The sequence below is a fragment of the Phyllosticta capitalensis genome (assembly GCF_038381095.1).
Source record: "Phyllosticta capitalensis strain CBS 128856 chromosome Unknown BKA78scaffold_1, whole genome shotgun sequence".
Lineage (NCBI taxonomy): Eukaryota > Fungi > Ascomycota > Dothideomycetes > Botryosphaeriales > Phyllostictaceae > Phyllosticta > Phyllosticta capitalensis.
Window position 1 is genome coordinate 3,020,151 of NW_027117439.1, and position 17,542 is coordinate 3,037,692.

The window sequence follows — 17,542 nt, forward strand, 5'->3', positions numbered from 1 at the left end:
ACATGGCACATGAGACATGGGAAAAAAACAGAAAAAACAAGGGTATAAACCACCACCCATGTGTCGCGTCTAGCCGAGAATGAAGAAAATCCAACAATTTTGTAACGGTCGACCGTTACAGTGCCGCCGTTAGCGCAACGGCGACCACGGCTGCAATGACTGCAATGCCCAGCACTGCAAAGCAGCGGTTCACCCGTCGCCACCATAATGCTTTGCGCCATCTCCGCTCTTCCATTTCCAGATCCCGGTCGCTCCATTGTAAGTCCCCTTCGACGTCTGTTGTGACCTCCTGCTCTTTGCCTCGTTCAGAGTGCGATTGAGGGTCGAATTCTTTGCCAGGCTGTGGGCCAATTGGAAGGAAGGCGCCGATTATCCAAGTGAGCGGCATGACGAAACCGAGGCAGAATGTGAGGATGAATTTGTTGGAGGGCTGGCCGCGTCCACTGAATAGATGACCAAAGGCCGTGTCTATGCTCGGGACTGTCCATATACTGAGAGCTGCGCTTCTGCGATCTTTCCTGAGGCGTGGAACAAATTGTTCGGGACGGCCGCTAACGCCGGACTGGAATTCTTCCATGCTGTGATGGCTGGCGGATCCGAGGTTGTCTCTAGATCTTGGAGGAATGGTGTTGATGCCAGAATCCTGTGAAGAGGAAATGTTGCGTAGATGGGAAGCTTTTGAGCGTTGGTTGCGGAGAGGACGTTGACGAGGGGACCAGATGGGATTGACCGGAAACGTGGATTCGGTGGGAGAGCGGCTGGTACCGCTCTGCATCGTTCCCGACCGACTATGGCGGGAGGCCGAGCTTGATGTACTGTCGCTAACAGTTCCAAATGACGTGCGGTCGCCGGAGCGGTAGTAAAATCTAAAGATAGCCGTTAGTTATTTTTCTGGGCCTTTTGAAATGACGCGCGGCCCTTTTATCGGCGCCAATGCTTGCAAAGTGGGGAAACTGACCTTGCCCACGCTGGAAGACTGTTCAAAAACAAACTCGTGTATGAGCTGCGTTCTGAAAGCGCGGTGTCTGGTCTCCCTTCACTGTCATTCCTGCTCAGCATCCCTGACCGCGATGGGCGCAAGTTGTGCTGATTGAGCGGCGGAACGGTATCAGCACCTTCGCTCGAGTCTGGACGAGCTTCCGGAAGCACGCCGTTCTTTGGAGTGAACTGAGGACGCTGGCCGGCAGACGGCTCGCTTGGTGTTGAGGGGAGCCCATTTGACTGGCCTGAAGAAGGGCCCATCTGGGATGAACCATAACTTCCCAAAGTCTGCCGTCTATGCGACTGGCTTGCCCCGCTAAGAGCAAGGGTACTCGCCACCGAACCTGTCCGTGGTTCGGACGCCGACTCGATGGTCGACAGAGGAGGGCTCCATCTGTAATATCCGCTGTGCGTCGTCATACGGTATGGCCGTTGGAAGCGTTCGGAACCTGGAGCGGCAAACGGCTCGTGGATGACGGTATCTTCTTCGTCTTCTTCGTGCCTTGAATCATGTGTAGGACTGACCGGTGACGAATCTGGCCGGCTATGGTGGATGACGGTATCGTCAATGTCGTCGGATCGCGCAAACGATTGTTCTGACTCTTTTTTGGTAGGACTACGAAGCGCCGCCTGCGATTCCTTTCTCAGGATTGTCCGACCACTCTGGGCGCTGCGGATGCTGTTGCTCCCTCGAGTGGGAGGTCGTTCGGGAGAATGGTCGTTGCCGCGAGAAGGGGGTCGTTCATGCGGGGCGACGTTCAGACTGGCCCATGAACTCTTCCGGCTTTCCGAGTCCTTGCCGCGGGTTGGCGGCCTGTCGGCTGGAGTATGCTCGGTAAAGCTGGAAGTCCAAGAAATGTCTTGGGATTGGTCTTGGTCTTGATCGTGGTAGGTGACGGTAGGAGCAGAAGAATCCGACGACACCAGAGAGGGATGGGAGTCGCGTTCAGTCAGCTCCGGGGCAGGTGCCAAAGAAGGTGGATGGTATTCTGAAGCGGTCGAGGTGGATGTGACTACTGGACGGATAGTCGGACCAATGTTACGAGTGTCGTCGTGGACTACACCTAGGCTACCGTAACTGTCGTGCTTTCGGTCTGAAAAGGGTATCGGCGACGTGGGGGGCGTGGTACCCTGCGAAAATCTGGTGGAGGCCGTGGGGGAAAAAGCTGATGTCAGCGTGTTCAACGTGTCTGCGTCCGAGTTGTGGGTCGAGGTAGAGGCGCGGTTAGATTGTGAAGTATGCCTTGGCAGTGGCGCGAGGGTTTCTTTGCTGCGCGTCTCGTAATTGGACACCATTGCCCTGACAAAAGAACTAGCCCTCGAGGGAGCCATGGAATTGGTTGAGCGGGTGTCATCTGAAACCACAGAGTCCCGGTCGGTGACGCGGGATCCTGGTGCTTGGCCTGGCGAAAGTGCATGCGGCGGGCGAGCCGAAGCTTGAGTTTTGTTCTGTGGAGGGGACGCCGGATCCTCGACTACTCGAATGGTAGGACCCGTGGCGGCGTTGAGCTGGTTCTGGCGCCACTGGCGCGGAGAAGTTGGCCGTGCGTCATGGGGAGATGAAGGAGACGACGGACGGACATCCGCATCAGGCCGGTAGGACATGTTCTCAGGGCCTTGTAGGAGCTAGCAAAGCAGGGACGGGCCGCAGAGACATTAAAAGATTACTTGCATGCGGCGGCCGAAGGAGGGGTAGTTGAATAATATGACGAAAGAAGAAACGAAGTACAAAAAAAAAATAACGAAGATATTTCAATAGTTTGAAGAGAAAGCGAGAGGCGGCAGCTAGGCGCGCATGCTCAAGGAAAGGAGGTGGTTAGGTCGGAAGCGCCCAGGGGGCGGCGAGCAGGAGTAGGGAGCGTGAGAGGCGGCGACGGTAGATGGTGGATCGGTGGTTGAGCAGGCTGACGGCGGGCGCTGGTGGCTGTATATAGGCGCGTCGTCGTCAGGAGAGGGCAGAGCCTCAGCTTGTGCTATGGGCCAGCGCAACGAGACGACGGGGCTTTTTTCTCTGCGCAGGCAGGGCGCTGGCCGGGGCGCAGTACAGGCAAGATGCCGGCGTCGAGTGGTTGCGAGGCGGACGCAGGGTGCTGGAGGAACGCGAAAAGGTGTGGTGTTGAAGAGCGGCGGAAGCAGGTCGAGAGGTGAGTGGTGAGATTGGAGACGGACGCCGTGAACGAATCGACTGGCGAGCGCTGGGTCCTTTGAGGAGGACGTGCAGCGGGTCTTGATGCATCGTCGCCGAGATTGAAGCTTGATCGGACATGGGGCTTGATCGAAGCGGTAGTCGTGTCCGACGGTCAGAGGCTGAGGATGCTCCCCTCTAGGTGATAGTAGCACGGGAGATAGTTGCGCTGCCCAGACAGTCGGCTCGTGGTCGTGGTCGTGGCCAGTTGCGTTTCCATCGGGACCTGAGCCGCGACGTGAGGCGGGACAGCAGACGCAAGGGCCACCTCTCCTCCGCTCCCCAAGCCCGTTCCGCCATGACGATGATGCCGCATCACCACCACAACTGAACCTCCACCTGTCGTGCCCCGCTGCTCTCCAAATTGCTCCCACGAGCCATTGCTGCTCCCGCCCCGCCGCGGAGCTCGTCATGGCCCCAGTCAACTTCCTACAGCGTCTGAAGCTTCGCATCAACAAAGCCCCGGGTGAGCTTCTTTCTCATTGTTGTGCCGTCTCTGGAGCTACCTATTGTTGCTGTGCGGCTGCAATTGACTCTCCACCACTCCCGCCTCCACAACCTGTACCCTTGCATCCCAGATACATTTTGCGTCTTCCACTGACATGGCCGTTTCACCAGTGCCCACCGCACCTGCCATCTCCCCGCGCTCTGCTGCGCTGCTGTCTGTACGTTTGCCTCCAAGACTTCACTCCCGCTCCCACTGACGGTCCCAAGGTCCTCTTCACCGTCATCTACGTGGTCCCTTTCTACCTCTCCAAGACCACCCGGCCCTCTCAGACACTCCACCGAGATGCCCCCTCCGTGATCCGCGCTCGCATTCGCGCCGTTACATCCTCGTGCATAGTTAGCACCCTCATAACTTTTTACGTGCTGTTCCACCACGGCCATGCGTCTCTCCCTGAGGCCTTGCACTACCTAGGCTGGTGGCCAATCTCAGTCTTTGATCTTTTCAAGACGATACTCTTGCTGTGCGTCCTGTTTGCTGGTCCTCTGTTTGAGTACGGTTTCGTGGAGGGAGAATGGCGCAACTGGATCAAAGGGACGCACGTCAATGAGACGCTAAGCAGCTGGATAGGGTGGCGCAACTTTGTCGCGGTAAGTCCTTTGACCCCCAAGCTGGCAACCCCTGACCTGACCCTTCTCCGACAGGGTCCCACAACCGAAGAGCTCGTTTGGCGCGGTCTGCTTATCCCGCTGCACATCTACGCGCACGTCTCTCCAAGCAAAATCGTCTTTGTGACGCCGCTTTACTTCGGCATTGCCCACGTGCACCACTTCTATGAATTCCGCCTGACGCACCCGCACACGGGCCCCCTGGCCGCGCTTTTCCGCTCCCTCTTCCAGTTCACCTACACGTCGCTCTTTGGCTTCTTTGCCGCTTTCATCTTCATGCGCACGGGTTCCCTCCCAGCCGCCATTGCCGCTCACTCCTTCTGCAACTGGATGGGCCTGCCGCGCCTCTGGGGCCGCGTTGGACCGCCCACTGACCCCTTTGACGAGCCAGTTGCCGCCTCGGTCGAAGCCGTGTCCATTGGCCCGGCAGGTGTTGACGGCGAGGGCAAGCGATTCGACGGGCCCGCCAACAGCAAATGTACCAAGTGCGGCGGCGATCGCTGCAAAAAGTGCGATGGAAAAGGAAGCGGTTCTGGTGAACCTCACATCGGGTGGACGACTGCCTACTACGTCCTCCTAGTAGCTGGAGCAGTTGGCTTTTGGAAGTTGCTCTGGACGTTGACAGAGAGCTCGAATGCGCTAGTGGTCTTTGGAGCCAAGGCCAGCGAAAGGGCGGCCTAAGAAGCATAACTTGAAGTTCAGAGATAGAGCATAATGATTGACGACTCACTGGAGTAATGTCACGACTGAAAAAAGTCTTTGTGCAAAAAGAGGCGGAGATTGGTCTGCCAGCATGGTCTCATTTGGCGCATATGGAGGATATACGGAGGATTATGTCCTAATACCTTGAAATCAGGAGTCCAATGTAGCTTCTGCTTGGCTAGTCAAAAAATCAAATAATTGAATCATGTGCCTGAGAAAATTTGGTGGAGGGTGTGTGTCCACCCCAGCAGGAGTTCTCATGGTGCCATGCAGGTGTGCAGAATTTTGTAGGCAAGACAGTTGTGTATAAAAGGAGCAGTAACACACACACACAGACTGAGGAATTTTGTGTAGGAAAAGAGGTTGATGCAGCGCGAGGATTGGCAATGAACAACTCCCTTAGGTGAAAGGGATGCGATGGGCAGGAGGACGGCAGAGGAGAAAGGAGCGAAGGAGTCTATTGCAGCCTCTAGACAGATATTCTGTTTTACTTTTCGCTTCTGCAGGTGAGATGTGTTGCTACGTTTGAAGTTACAAAGACCTCTTCTGATTGGTCCGTTTTGCTCTACCACCAAAGTCCCGATATGGAAGTGCTCTTCACTTCATGTTAAATTCGCGGTCCTCGTCCTCTTCGCAAGTCCCGAATGCAAGTGAGATGTCTTGCTACGTTCGAAATTATTAACGCTTCCTCTGATTGGTCCGTTTTGGTCGACCACACATGTCCCAATCGGGCAGTGCCCTTCACTTCAGGTTGAACATCGGTCCTCGTCATCCGCCTCCTAAGTCTAAACTACAAGTGAGATGTCTTACTACGTTTGAAGTTATTAATGCTTCTTCTGATTGGTCCGTTTTGGTCTACCACCGATGTCCCAATTTGGCAGTGTTCAGCGTGCTCTTCACCTGTGCTCGGCCTCAGGCCGTTTACTCGAGCTTCCTTCTTTAAAGTCGCTTCTGCAGGTGAGGTGCCCATCTTGCTACGTTTGAAGTTACAAGTATTCCTCCTGATTGGTCCGTTTTTCGTCTACCACCAGCGTCCCAATACGGTAGTGCACTTCACTCCGGGCATATTGGATCTCAGTCCTCGCCCTCCGCCAAATCAATTTACGGGTGAAGTGTCTTGCTACGTTTGAAGTTATAAGTACTCATCCTGATTAGTCTATTTTATTCTACCATCAACGTCCCAATTTAGCAGGGCTCTTCACCTTGGGAATATTGGATCTCAGTCCTTGACATCCGCAGTGTCAATTTGCGGGTGAAGTGTCTTGCTACGTTCAAAGTTATAGATACTCCTTCTAATTGGTCTATGTTGGTCTACCACCACAGTCTCAATTGGGCAGTGCTTCTCATGTTGAACTTCGTCCTCCAAGTCAATTCTAGGTGAAGTGTCTTGCTACGTTTGAAGTTGCAAGCACCAGTGCTGATTGGTCGGTTTTGGCCTACCATCATTGTCGCAATTTGGCATTGCTCTTCCTCAAAGTCGGTTCTGAAGGTGAGATGGCTTGCTACGTTCGAAGTTGCTGTTGCATGGATGCCCGATTCGGCACTTCCTTCGTTCCGGACCTATCGATTCTTGAAGGCCGACTTCCCACCGGAAGCTCCTCGTTTCGTTTGAAGTTGCAACTGCTTTATCGGCTTTGGACTGCCACCAATGGCCTGATTTGGCAGCGCATGAGGGGAGGGTTACTGTTGATGTCGCCGTCCTCTACCTGTCGATTGCCTTTCACTTTTTCGTTCCGTGTGTTGCGCCAAAGATGGGCGGCGATTGATGAAGGCTACTTCTCATCCTCTGGTGTCACGCGCATCGGCATCGTCGCCTGCCGTTATTGTGGCGTACAGACCCACCCTTCAACCACTTCAAAATTCTTTCCGCACGCACATAGATCAAGATCAATTGTTCTAGATTTGGAACTTTGCCGGAATGATTTTTGATGCGGTTGGCGCCAGTGCGTCCAGTACAGTGTTGACAAGGTTGTTCGGGATGCCGAAAAGTGGGTGGTTGATTGGAGAGAGCAGAGGGACTAACCCGATGTAAAGTGTGGCTGGTCGTAAGATCCTGGACATTTGGGACACCAAGAGCATGGACCGGACAGCGGAGAGAGAGTGATACTAGAAGCATTCATATTAGGATCTAGAGGGCGGTTTATATTGTTGTGAATATAAGACAGGGAGAGAGCTTTGGAATTGCTGCGCCAAACAGGGAGCAGCATTGTGGCGCTCAGAAAACGTTGACCTACATTAAACAGGCAATGCCAGCGCACGTGCGAGAGATGATTAACATGGCTTTTACAATTTAATGGCCATGGCATCATCTTACTCACATCATGACTGCTTGCCTGAGGCAGAAGGTGGCCAGCTTCTGCCAACTCCCCTCACACTGAACACTCACATGCTCAGTGTGCCCGGCCCGGCCTCAATTTCATCAGGCCGACCAAATTTGATCTGACCCGACATGAATTAATTGACCGAATAACAAGCTATCCCAGGTTAAGATGCCTTTGCATGGTATATGAGGGTAAGACGAGTCCATATATTCCGCATTTGGCAGAGCATCCAGCTAGTTGGTCAATCGGTAAGTCAACGAGGGGCAGGGAACAATGGTACGTCCGTACAAACGCCCGTTCAAATTGGGAGCTCAGGCAAGCAATCAACCAAGCCGACAGGGAAAGCCGTCCGTCGAAAGATATGGCGGGCGCGGAAAAGGAGAGCGCGCCGCACGCGCGCGTCGGCGCGCAGAGGTCAACCGAAGCTCAAAACGGACGGGACGGGAGCGACCTAGGGAAGACCGCGCAGGATCCCGGCCCCCGATTATTCCCAGCAATCCACAGCCAGGTCTTGTCCGGTTCTTGCCTGCCTGGCCCGGTCATGTGCGTGCCGGCCGAACGGCGTGTCCGAGAGGAGTGGCGTCACTTTTGATTTCTTTGATGTTTGTGGCGTCGTCAGATGGGAAACGAGAAGCGCGCAACGGGACTTCAGCACCTCCCGTCTGTCGACGAAAATAGTCCCGTTTGGTTGTCTGCGCTTTGATCGTGTGTGTACCGTGTACGTAAGGAAGAGACGTGATTGGGAGGATGAAGTACGGGTTTGCGTCGAGGAAAAAAGGTTTGCGCTCGGTGAGATTGAAATGATAAATAAAGAGTTCTCTGTCAGCTGAATAGAACGTACAACCAATGGGATAGACGTATGACCTGGCTCTGCACAGGGTAAACTTGGAGAGCGTGGCGTACGTAGCAGTGAAGGGCACGAGCGTTGCGGAGACGTCCATATGGTTGAGGCTTTTTGCTTGGCGGATTGGAGCTCATCTTCAGCTGTCAAATGACGTCTGCCAACGACAGTTGGGCGATGACAGAAGCCGAGGAAATGCTAATCGCAATGCTCCATAGACTTTTGGACTGGCAGCTCGTAGGGTTGCGGAATGGAGGCCTGAGGAAGTTGCAATATTGGAACCGGGTAGACTCCATGTCCATCGTCTAGCGCGCGGAGAGATCTGGGGAACAGACTTTGCTGTCTCGGTCAACACGTGGGACAGTTGGATAGGGGAGCCCTGATGAGCGGTGAGGCTGTTGGTACGATCTCAGGCGCATGGGTTCTCAAGACGAGATGGGAATGGCTCAAAAGGATCAGGCCACAAGCGTCGTCGATGGTGGAGACCCGAGATGGTGGTTTTGAGTCAGATTGGCGCAATGTCTGTCGTCAGCCCGGGGCCCCGGAAGTGAGATGTGAAGCGGGAGGGACGGGACGGGTTAGATAGCAGTCGAGTGGTCATGAAAGAGTGCCATGACATGTGTTGGTCTCGGCACCCAACCTTCTTTTCGCACGCTCTTTTAGGGTAAGAAGCATACCGGATCTGGACGAGATCTTCACAAGGGAAGCTGGTAAATCGTCAAAAGTTTACATCCAATAGTTTGCGGTGCTGCTCGCGCTAAGCATACATTCTACAGTCATGCCTTGAAGAAACGAAAGAGGAGACCAAGAAAATTGGGCGTATGAAAGAAAAGAGTAACAGGAGGTATTCTACAGCGCATCCCGAAAGACTTTTTATGTCCCCGCATGTCATGAATAGGTTGTACCGCAAAGAGAGGCATGCTTCGTAGGCCGTGTCGCTGAAGGTGCTCAGACAAACAGAATAAGGAAAAAGCCGTAACAGATAATAATGTGAGCTCGCGCGAAACTGATGCATATTAACGACAACTGCCGCTACTAGCGCGACAAAAACAATGGGACACGGATACTTTCGGTACCTGAAAGCGATATCTTGGCCAGTCGGAGGCTGCGACGCCTACAAAATAGGAGAGGGGTTAATGAAACGTACCATGGACAAGCGAGAAACGCAACTGAAAACACCGACGCCCTTGGTGGAGACAGCACTAGAAACAGACATTTGCCGCGTAACGGTGCGTGGTTCTCATATCCGTGATTCCGTGACAAGACATTTTTGCCTTATTCGACCAATTCGATGGTAGCGCCGGCTCGTAGAACATCATTCTGGATCGTACACTGTTTATCCGCCGTCGCGTCATATGCCGACCGTGTCTTTGAAGGAACGCGGCGTTGCGCGACGTGCAGGCTCTTCACTCGGCTCTCTCGTAGCGCTGCTTTCTTTTGGCTCCCCGGCAGGCGTCGATCCTCGCGGAGAGGAGGGCTTTGGAATAGCGCCCTCTCTTCTTTCTTCTGGAATCTGCGCGCCTGCCTCTGTAGATGGACCTTCTTCCCATCTTTCTCGCCGGAGTGGTTGCAGTTGCATTGGGCCGGCAACTTCGGCGCGCTCTGCCAAACTTCTTCTTTCGAGCGATTCGGTCTCGAATTCGCCAGCGCCCCTTCGCTCGCCTGCTGGCGCAGACATGACCATGCTGACGCTCATTTGATCGGACCGGGGAGCCGTTTGCACGCCAGAGGCCGGTGTCCCTGGGCTGCCACTGCTTGGCTTGTCTCCAGGACTGCCACTGCTCATGGTGGCCAGGCTCGAACGTTTGCTTTTTGGTGGCGGGTAGGGTTCACCGCGGGCTGCAGCTTCGGCAGCTCGGGCCTGCGCCTCGGCTTTTGTAGGGCGTCCACGTCGTTTCTTGCCTTCACTCATTGATGGGCTCATTGTGTAGGCAGGTCGCGCGAGGACGTCTGAAGGATACGTATTTGGCGGGCGGGGTTGAAGTAGGCGGCCTTGGGGAGTGGAAATATCGGGAGCAAGCGGTCGTTTTCGAGAAATATCTGGAACTGCATACACTGGAGGCTGTTGCGGCGGTTGCTGTTGAGGTTGGTGTTGAGGATGAGGATAGTGGATGGGGCCTGCGCTGGCGCTGCGGGGATCTGTTGCCGAGTACTGGGCCAAAAGCTCCTGGAAGGCCATTTGGCATTGGCGCAGAGAACGGCCTTTTGGATGCATCAGCGACGCTGCGACTTGGTGTTTTGACAAGTGATCCGGGGCCGCGGGAGGTCGGCGCGGGAGTGGTGATATACCTTGGGGGAGGGCAATCTCGGCCCACTTGGGCTGGATGCCGGCATTCCTGATGAACTGGAAAAGAGTCTCGGACGACACAGGTGCAGCTTTCATTATTTCGGCGAGGAGATAGACCTGATGGACAAGAGCAATGGTTGGAATGGATGGACCAATGGGGGACGAGGGGAGGATACGTACCTTTTCATGTTCAGCCCAAGGTATATCCCTCGAGGGTTCCATGGCGTGGGTTGGAGCGTGATACGGAGAGGGAGGAAATGTAAAGTCTCGGGTCTATACGCTGGGGGTCGATGCAGGCAGACTAAATGAGTAACAGGCGGATCACAAGGCCGACAAGAGATGCAGAGGCGCGCGCCAGACTCCGGGCGGCGGGCTCGCTTTGAAGCAACGGGATCAAACGAATGAGCAGTGAGACTGAAACGAGCGTGTGGGAGCAGCAGCAAGCAGCGTAGCTGGAGCGGTTGGAATACTGGCAAGCCGGCACGAATAGCACGAGCTACATGCCTGCAGGTGGAGAGCTGGCACAGCGTGACGGCATTGATTATTAGGATGTTCTCGTGCGGTGTACTCAGGCCATGGGAGGTAGCGAGCGTGGAAGGAGAGGTTGGAGAGGTAGAGAGAGAGGATGAAGAATTGATGAGAGAGTGAGAGAGAAGGAGAGAAAGAGAGCGGTGGAGAGATGGGGAGAAAGCAACGTAGAAAAAAAGACATGGATGGTAGCTGGTGGAGGGCGCATGCTCCCCTATGCAGCGCCGCCATGGCGTGCATATGTCGCGCGTTAGTTTTTGGTCCTCGTCGTCAACACCACCGCAGCCGGGACGGGCGCTAGAGCGGCGCAAACGCCAGATTGCGGATCTCCAAACCTGAGCAGGCCAGCCAGTCCAGGGCGGGGAGGGGCAAGATCCGGGGGGGCCAGTGTGTACCTAGCAACTAGAGGAGTAGCTGCAGGCACCAGGAGACTTACGCGCCTCGAACGAACGAGAGAGACGGACGTGGTGCGAGGACGGGCGGCGGGTTGCTGCCGATGCCAGGGCCAGGGCCAGGGCCAGGGCCAGGGCAGTGGGCTACCTTACACGATGGCCAGGGTACGAGATCCATGGCATCAATCCGACGACACAACACCCGACGAGTCCTCCTTCAAGGAATTCCACGACCATCTCGACCTCGACAATCCTCTCCCTCGTCACTTCACACTCGACACAAATCCTTCGTCCAGGACTGGCCAGTCGTTCGCCGCGTCGAAACTTTGACCCTCAATCTTAAGCTCAGTTTCACGCCTGTGCGGCGTCTCCGGTCTCAGCACCTCCAGGGACATGGGGATAGAGGCCTCGACCTCAGCACCTCTCTCCAGTCGAGCCTTGCCCTTTGCGTCTGCCGCTATTTTCGTCCGGCTGCCTGCTTTTGGCTTTTTTATTTTCCGCCCACGTCGTCGATATACGGAATACACGAGGCTGATTCTTTATACCACCTCTGACCGTACCTGCTTGTGCTGTACCTGCCGGCTCCCCATCGTACGCCGTTGGCACATAGCCTTCATCCATGCATGCAGGGACATGTTGCACCTCTTCCGCCGGTACTGCTGGTTACAGCCTGTCTTGACCCGTCTGGGGCGTTTGCCGCGTGAGCTGCAAAATCAACATCACCTCGACCACCACCACCACCACCAAAATCCCACCAGTCTGACCCGTCGGCACCTCCATCATCATTGGAAAACGGGGCCAGTCCGTCCGCGCCCAACCGCCAAGTGCCGTAGCCACAACGGGAGCCAAAACCACTGAGTAATCCGCTGCCAAGTGCGTCCATGCCACACCGGACGTCTCTACAGCCCTTTGCCCAGCGCACAATGTTCTGCCGGTTGTGTCCTCAGCCTTATCGCGTTTGCGGCCTGAATTATTGCTGGTTGAAATGCTGCCTCAGATGCAATCCTTCGAGTACCTGAATGTGTGCGAAAAACCCGTCATGACCGGCAGCCGTGCCGATTTGGTGCCACCTCCGCACAGAAGCCCTGGTCTGAGTGGTGCAACCACTGGTTGCACACACGCCGGGCGTTTGGATGTCGTCGCTGAGGCTGCAAGGCATCGAGATATTGGCGTCGCACCTGTTGTTTGGACGAGGCTTTGACCGAATCCTTCAGATTTCAGAATTCGCCTGGCTTTTGCATTTTTAATTTGCTTGCCTCACGGCATTTCCATCATTCCTGACCAGGCAGCAGCCAGCTTGCTTGCTTGCACTAGCACTATCACATACTTTTTCCAACCTTGTTTGCGTCCCGCCGGCCATAGGCGAGAGACGAAAAACGAAGTTGATCAAGATGCACCGCTCGACCAAACGGGTTTGACCAGCGCCCCCTGTCGCCGCTGCAAATAATCATGATGCGCGACCAGCAACTTGGTCCCAAGATTGAAGCATTAATGTTTTCCCGTCTCGTCATTCATGCACGATCGGATCACCATGTTGAGTTTTTGGAGCCAGAAGCAAGCAGACTGATGGTTGTGCAGTTGATCCAAAAAAGTGGTGGCCCCAACACCAGTCGTACAGCCGTCCCGTCCAATCCACTCCTACAATATCGTCGAGGCTTCTTCAAACGTCCGTCATTTTCGTCGTCCTCCAGCGCTGCTCAAAGACATTCTCGCACATCAAGCCGCGACTCCCGAGTCAAGTCTTCTCCTCCATCGTCAAGTCTTTCGGAGGGTAGACCAATTGATAGTTTCTTTAAACAAATGAGAAAAAAATTGCCGATGCGAGACACATATCCAACAAATTCTTGAAACTTTGCAGGCGATGGTCCATCAATTATGACATCCAAGGCTGATTATTGGTTGCTTGTCGTGGTCATACCGTCGGCCTTGTAGCTCGCTTTTGCCGAGATGCGTCCAAGGCCAAGACCCGACGGTAGAGCCTCAGCGAGGATTGCGTCGCCATCTACAACAGCGCAGCAGTCTTGCTTGCAAACACCGCAACAGTAACGGGACTTGCTGCCGTGGCAAGCACATTTTGGTTGTCTTCCGCCGAACGCGTCAATTGTCCGTCCAAACTATAATGCTCTAGGGGTCCGCTCAACCACTCCGCGACTTCGCCGGTCACTGAACCACCACCCCATTCCCTTCCATTCCCACCACGCTCCCTACCAGTACACCACCGAACTGCCTGCGCGATCCTTTGTACCGTACGAGATTCTAGCCGCGACACCACCTGCTCGCACTTGAGCCGACGACGTCTCCCGCCGACCTTGAACACCGCCGACCGCATTGCAGCGCACCCGGCGCCTCACCCGTCGTGGGAAAGATTTGAGAACCTCCCTGTCAACCGCCGAGTCTGCAGACATTTCGCATCCGGCGCGCAGAATCAAAGACGTGGTGTGGGGTCATGCCGACGCGAGTAGACCGTCTGAATAGATACGGCATCGCTTAGTGCTCGACGGTCTTGGGGCTTGTTTTCTCTCCTCCGCCCATTTGCCTCCTCGCCCACGTTCTTTACCGCGTCAACTCCAACCGTCCTCGGCCCTGCCCACCATGTCGGAAAGCGATACCGACAGACAAGCCGCGCAATTGGAGCCCGAGGTGCGCGACATGAAGCTTGAGCCGGAGAGCCCCGCAGATGATGGAACCGCACATGTCCAGGGCGAGCTGGAGACGGACAAGCAGGAGCAGGCTTCGCCTGCGGATGACTCCGCCTCACCACCCAAATCTGCCATGAAGTCCAGCCCACAAACTCCCGCCAAGATGGAAAGCGGCAACCAAACCCCCGCCGAGAGCTTGGAGGGCAAAGAGGTCGTCGGCGGCGACATCACGGTAAAGGTAGAGCCCGGCAAGGCTCCCAAACTTGCGCGCTCATCGTCGCAGAGGATCGAAAAGAAGCCGCCGCCGCTCTTTCTCGACCATGAAGACAAGACTCAAGAGTCCATCACCACATTTGGTCTCCTCGAGGAATGCACCTACGGCAACAAGTACATGGGCTCGACAGAGCACGCCCTCGAGTGCGACTGCGCCGAGGAGTGGGGTATGACTTTCACCTCGATTTGCTTGGTTAATACTGACGCTCTTAGATTCGGAGAGCAAGAGGAACCTCGCGTGCGGCGAAGACTCGGATTGCATCAATCGCGCCACCAAGATGGAATGCCTCGGCGACTGCGGGTGCGGCCCAAACTGTCAAAACCAGCGGTTTCTGAGAAAGCAGTACGCCGACGTCACGGTAATCAAAACCGAAAAGAAGGGCTATGGCCTGCGCGCAAACGTAAATCTCAAGCCAAATGACTTTGTATTCGAATACATTGGAGAGGTCATTAATGAGAGCCAATTCCGACGTCGCATGGGCCAGTACGACCAGGAAGGAATCAAGCATTTCTACTTCATGTCGCTTACCAAAGGCGAGTTTGTCGATGCAACCAAGAAAGGTAACCTCGGACGCTTTTGCAATCACTCTTGCAACCCCAACTGCTATGTTGACAAGTGGGTGGTCGGCGACAAGCTGCGGATGGGCATTTTTGCCGAGCGACACATCAAGGCAGGCGAGGAACTCGTTTTCAACTACAACGTCGATCGCTATGGCGCTGACCCCCAACCTTGCTATTGCGCCGAGCAAAATTGCACAGGCTTCATTGGAGGTAAGACGCAGACCGAGCGTGCCACCAAGCTTTCGCACACCACCATTGAAGCTCTGGGTATCGACGATGCGGACGGTTGGGATACCGCCGTTGCCAAGAAGCCCCGCAAGAAGAAGGTTGCCGAAGACGACGAAGAATATGTCAACAACGTACAGCCCAAGTCCCTCGAGGAAGGAGGCGTTACCAAGGTCATGGCCACACTTATGCAGTGCAAGGAGAAATGGATTGCTGTCAAGCTGTTGAGCCGCATCCAGCGCAGCGACGACGAAAAAGTCATGAACCGGGTTATCCGTATGCATGGTTACCAGATTCTAAAGACTGCCCTGAACAACTTTTTCGACGACAACAATGTTTGCCTGCAGGTTCTCGAAATTCTTGACAAGATGCCGCGCCTGTCGCGCAACAAGATCCAAAATTCAAATATTGAAGAGACCGTCGAAAAACTCAAGAGCAGCGAAAACGAGCAAGTGGCCAGCAAAGCCGGCCGGCTTTTGTACGAGTGGAGCCAGCTCAAGATGGAATACCGCATACCTCGAGTAAAGCGCGACCCCAACATTGTTGTCGAATCGCGGCGCAACGAACGAGACGAACGCGAAAGAAAGCGTTCAAGATCTCGTTCCAAGTCACCAGCTGCTCCCAAGGGCCCATCTGCTCCCCGCAATGCGCTCCCTGCTCGACCTCCCTTTGCTCCGGCGAGACCATTCCGACGCCCGCCTCCATTCGCTCTTCCTCCAGGGTGGTTCATGGCTCACAACGAGCGTGGGAAGCCTTATTACTACAGCTCTAGCGGCGAGACCACCTGGCAGCGTCCCACGGCCCCTGCTGCACAACCACCCCCGCCTCCTAACGAGAATGAGCAAAAGTTGCAAGAGCAAAAACGATTACACGACATTATCCGTAGCATCACTGAAAACTCCACTCCCAAGGCGCAGACACCCGCTGAATCGACCACTCCTCAGCCGACCGACTCCGCGAAGAAGGAAAAGAAGCGGAGCACGGAGAAATGGCGGTCTTATAGTGAAGAGCAGCAGAAGAAGCTGTACAAGAAGACGGTGAGCATCTTTGGACTCTGAAAGGCCATTGCTAATTTTCCTAGATATGGCCACACGTCAATGCTGTCCTCTGCAAATACAGGAATAAGCTTCCCAAGGACGATTTGAAGCGGTTCGGCAAAGAGGTGAGTTTTCATATGGCAAACTCGAGTCAACTCGCTCACCTTTTCCAGCTATCGGACATGCTTGTCAATTCGGACTTCAAGAAAGGCCGTGTTCAAGATCCAACCAAGATACCCGAGAAGCAAGCCAACAGCATCAAGAAGTACTGCAAGGACTACTGTGACAAGGCCGTGATCAAGAGAAAGGAGCATGATCGCAAGAAGGCACAAAAGGCAAAGCAAGCGGGTCCCAATCAGGATGGAAGCACAACGCCGCCGGGCGAGCCAGGACTCAAGCAGACACCTGACGATCTCAAAGTCGAAGATGAGGGAATGCCTGATGCTTCTGACGACGAGCTTGGAGACGCAAATGAAGGATCCCCCATCTCGCAGACGGATAGCAACTCAAAACGTAAAAGGGACGAAGACACTCCCAACGCCACGTCGCCAGACGACGAGGAGTCATCAGCATCCAAAAAGCAGAAGATGGCAGAACTAGCCCCGCCACCGCCACCGCCGCCTCCGCCTCCGGCTGACGGTAGTCCCATAGACGAGCAGGAAGATGTGGAAGGAGTTGATGGCTCGGAGGAAGCTCGCGAGACGCCATCCGACGTGAAGACGGTCAACGAGGCCAACGCGGAGAAGAACATGAACGTCAAGGTCGATGTTGGAGATGCATCTGAAGCCAACGGTCATCCCAGTCCCATGCAGCTGGCGACGCCGTCGACGAGCGATTCGTGCGAAGGCAATTTTGAGCGCACGAACCTGGAACGGCTGCGGCAGTTGGGCGTCAGCAGCGGCAGGTGACGAGGCGAGGTTGGAGTCGGTGGTTTAGATTCGATTGTCGACCAGTTTTAATAATGCTTTCTCGGGGTGCTGCATGGGCAGTTGGGTTATGGGTTCCGACGAAAAAGTCAGGGTGGCTCTGATGGGAAAGGCGTTTTGAGCATTGATAGCTTGCATCACAACGGCGACATCGGGAGGATTCGGGGGTGGAGGTGTTTTTGAGAGCCTTTGAGAGCCGTTAGGACTCCAGGCGGTATGGCGGACGAGCAGCCGTGGCTAGAAGATTTGGTAATTTTTTGCGGGAGAGGGCGTCTTATCGTGGCATGTTTGGTGTGCGAAGACCGCCGTAAACGCCTCCAGCTCGGATGCAGTACCCACTCTCGGCCTAGGCTTCCCCCGCGGCGTCAAGGGCGCGACCTTGGCGTGCGTCGATTCGCCGGCCACCCCTGCGCGCCCTACATTTGATAGTTGCGGGCAAGACCCCACCTAAACACCACGACCCTGCCCGTTCGCGATATAAACGTCGTCGCCCTCGGTTTCGATTCAAGTACTATCATCTCATCATCGTGT

The 17,542-nt window shown here is 55.0% G+C and overlaps 5 protein-coding genes across 5 annotated transcripts; 3 read left to right on the plus strand and 2 right to left on the minus strand.

Annotated features, from left to right (window-relative positions):
* Positions 1-3,344: 3,344 nt before the first annotated feature.
* Positions 3,345-5,406, plus strand: BKA78DRAFT_303417 (uncharacterized protein). The gene is made up of 3 exons (XM_066887539.1): positions 3,345-3,632; positions 3,785-3,831; positions 3,881-5,406. Exons 1-3 carry the CDS (start codon positions 3,578-3,580, stop codon positions 4,958-4,960), a joined length of 1,182 nt encoding a protein of 393 aa, XP_066749758.1. The 5' UTR covers positions 3,345-3,577; the 3' UTR covers positions 4,961-5,406.
* Positions 5,407-8,854: 3,448 nt separating this feature from the next.
* Positions 8,855-9,355, minus strand: BKA78DRAFT_19049 (uncharacterized protein). Its single transcript, XM_066883565.1, has 2 exons — positions 9,291-9,355; positions 8,855-9,232 (listed from the first exon to the last, which is right to left on the minus strand). Exon 2 carries the CDS (start codon positions 9,156-9,158, stop codon positions 8,901-8,903), a length of 258 nt encoding a protein of 85 aa, XP_066749759.1. The 5' UTR covers positions 9,159-9,232; positions 9,291-9,355; the 3' UTR covers positions 8,855-8,900.
* Positions 9,355-10,737, minus strand: BKA78DRAFT_19052 (uncharacterized protein). Its single transcript, XM_066883566.1, has 3 exons — positions 10,611-10,737; positions 10,433-10,547; positions 9,355-10,345 (listed from the first exon to the last, which is right to left on the minus strand). The coding sequence occupies exons 1-3, from the start codon at positions 10,650-10,652 to the stop codon at positions 9,495-9,497; spliced, it is 1,008 nt and encodes a 335-aa protein (XP_066749760.1). The 5' UTR covers positions 10,653-10,737; the 3' UTR covers positions 9,355-9,494.
* An 806-nt stretch (positions 10,738-11,543) lies between these two features.
* On the plus strand, positions 11,544-12,264 carry BKA78DRAFT_19055 (uncharacterized protein). Its single transcript, XM_066883567.1, has one exon. It carries the CDS (start codon positions 11,744-11,746, stop codon positions 12,206-12,208), a length of 465 nt encoding a protein of 154 aa, XP_066749761.1. The 5' UTR covers positions 11,544-11,743; the 3' UTR covers positions 12,209-12,264.
* A 1,888-nt stretch (positions 12,265-14,152) lies between these two features.
* BKA78DRAFT_245299 (uncharacterized protein) lies at positions 14,153-16,993 on the plus strand (the record flags this gene model as incomplete). The annotated part of the gene is made up of 4 exons (XM_066884115.1): positions 14,153-14,429; positions 14,476-16,085; positions 16,130-16,210; positions 16,259-16,993. The coding sequence occupies 4 exons, from the start codon at positions 14,153-14,155 to the stop codon at positions 16,991-16,993; spliced, it is 2,703 nt and encodes a 900-aa protein (XP_066749762.1).
* Between the last annotated feature and the right edge of the window lie 549 nt (positions 16,994-17,542).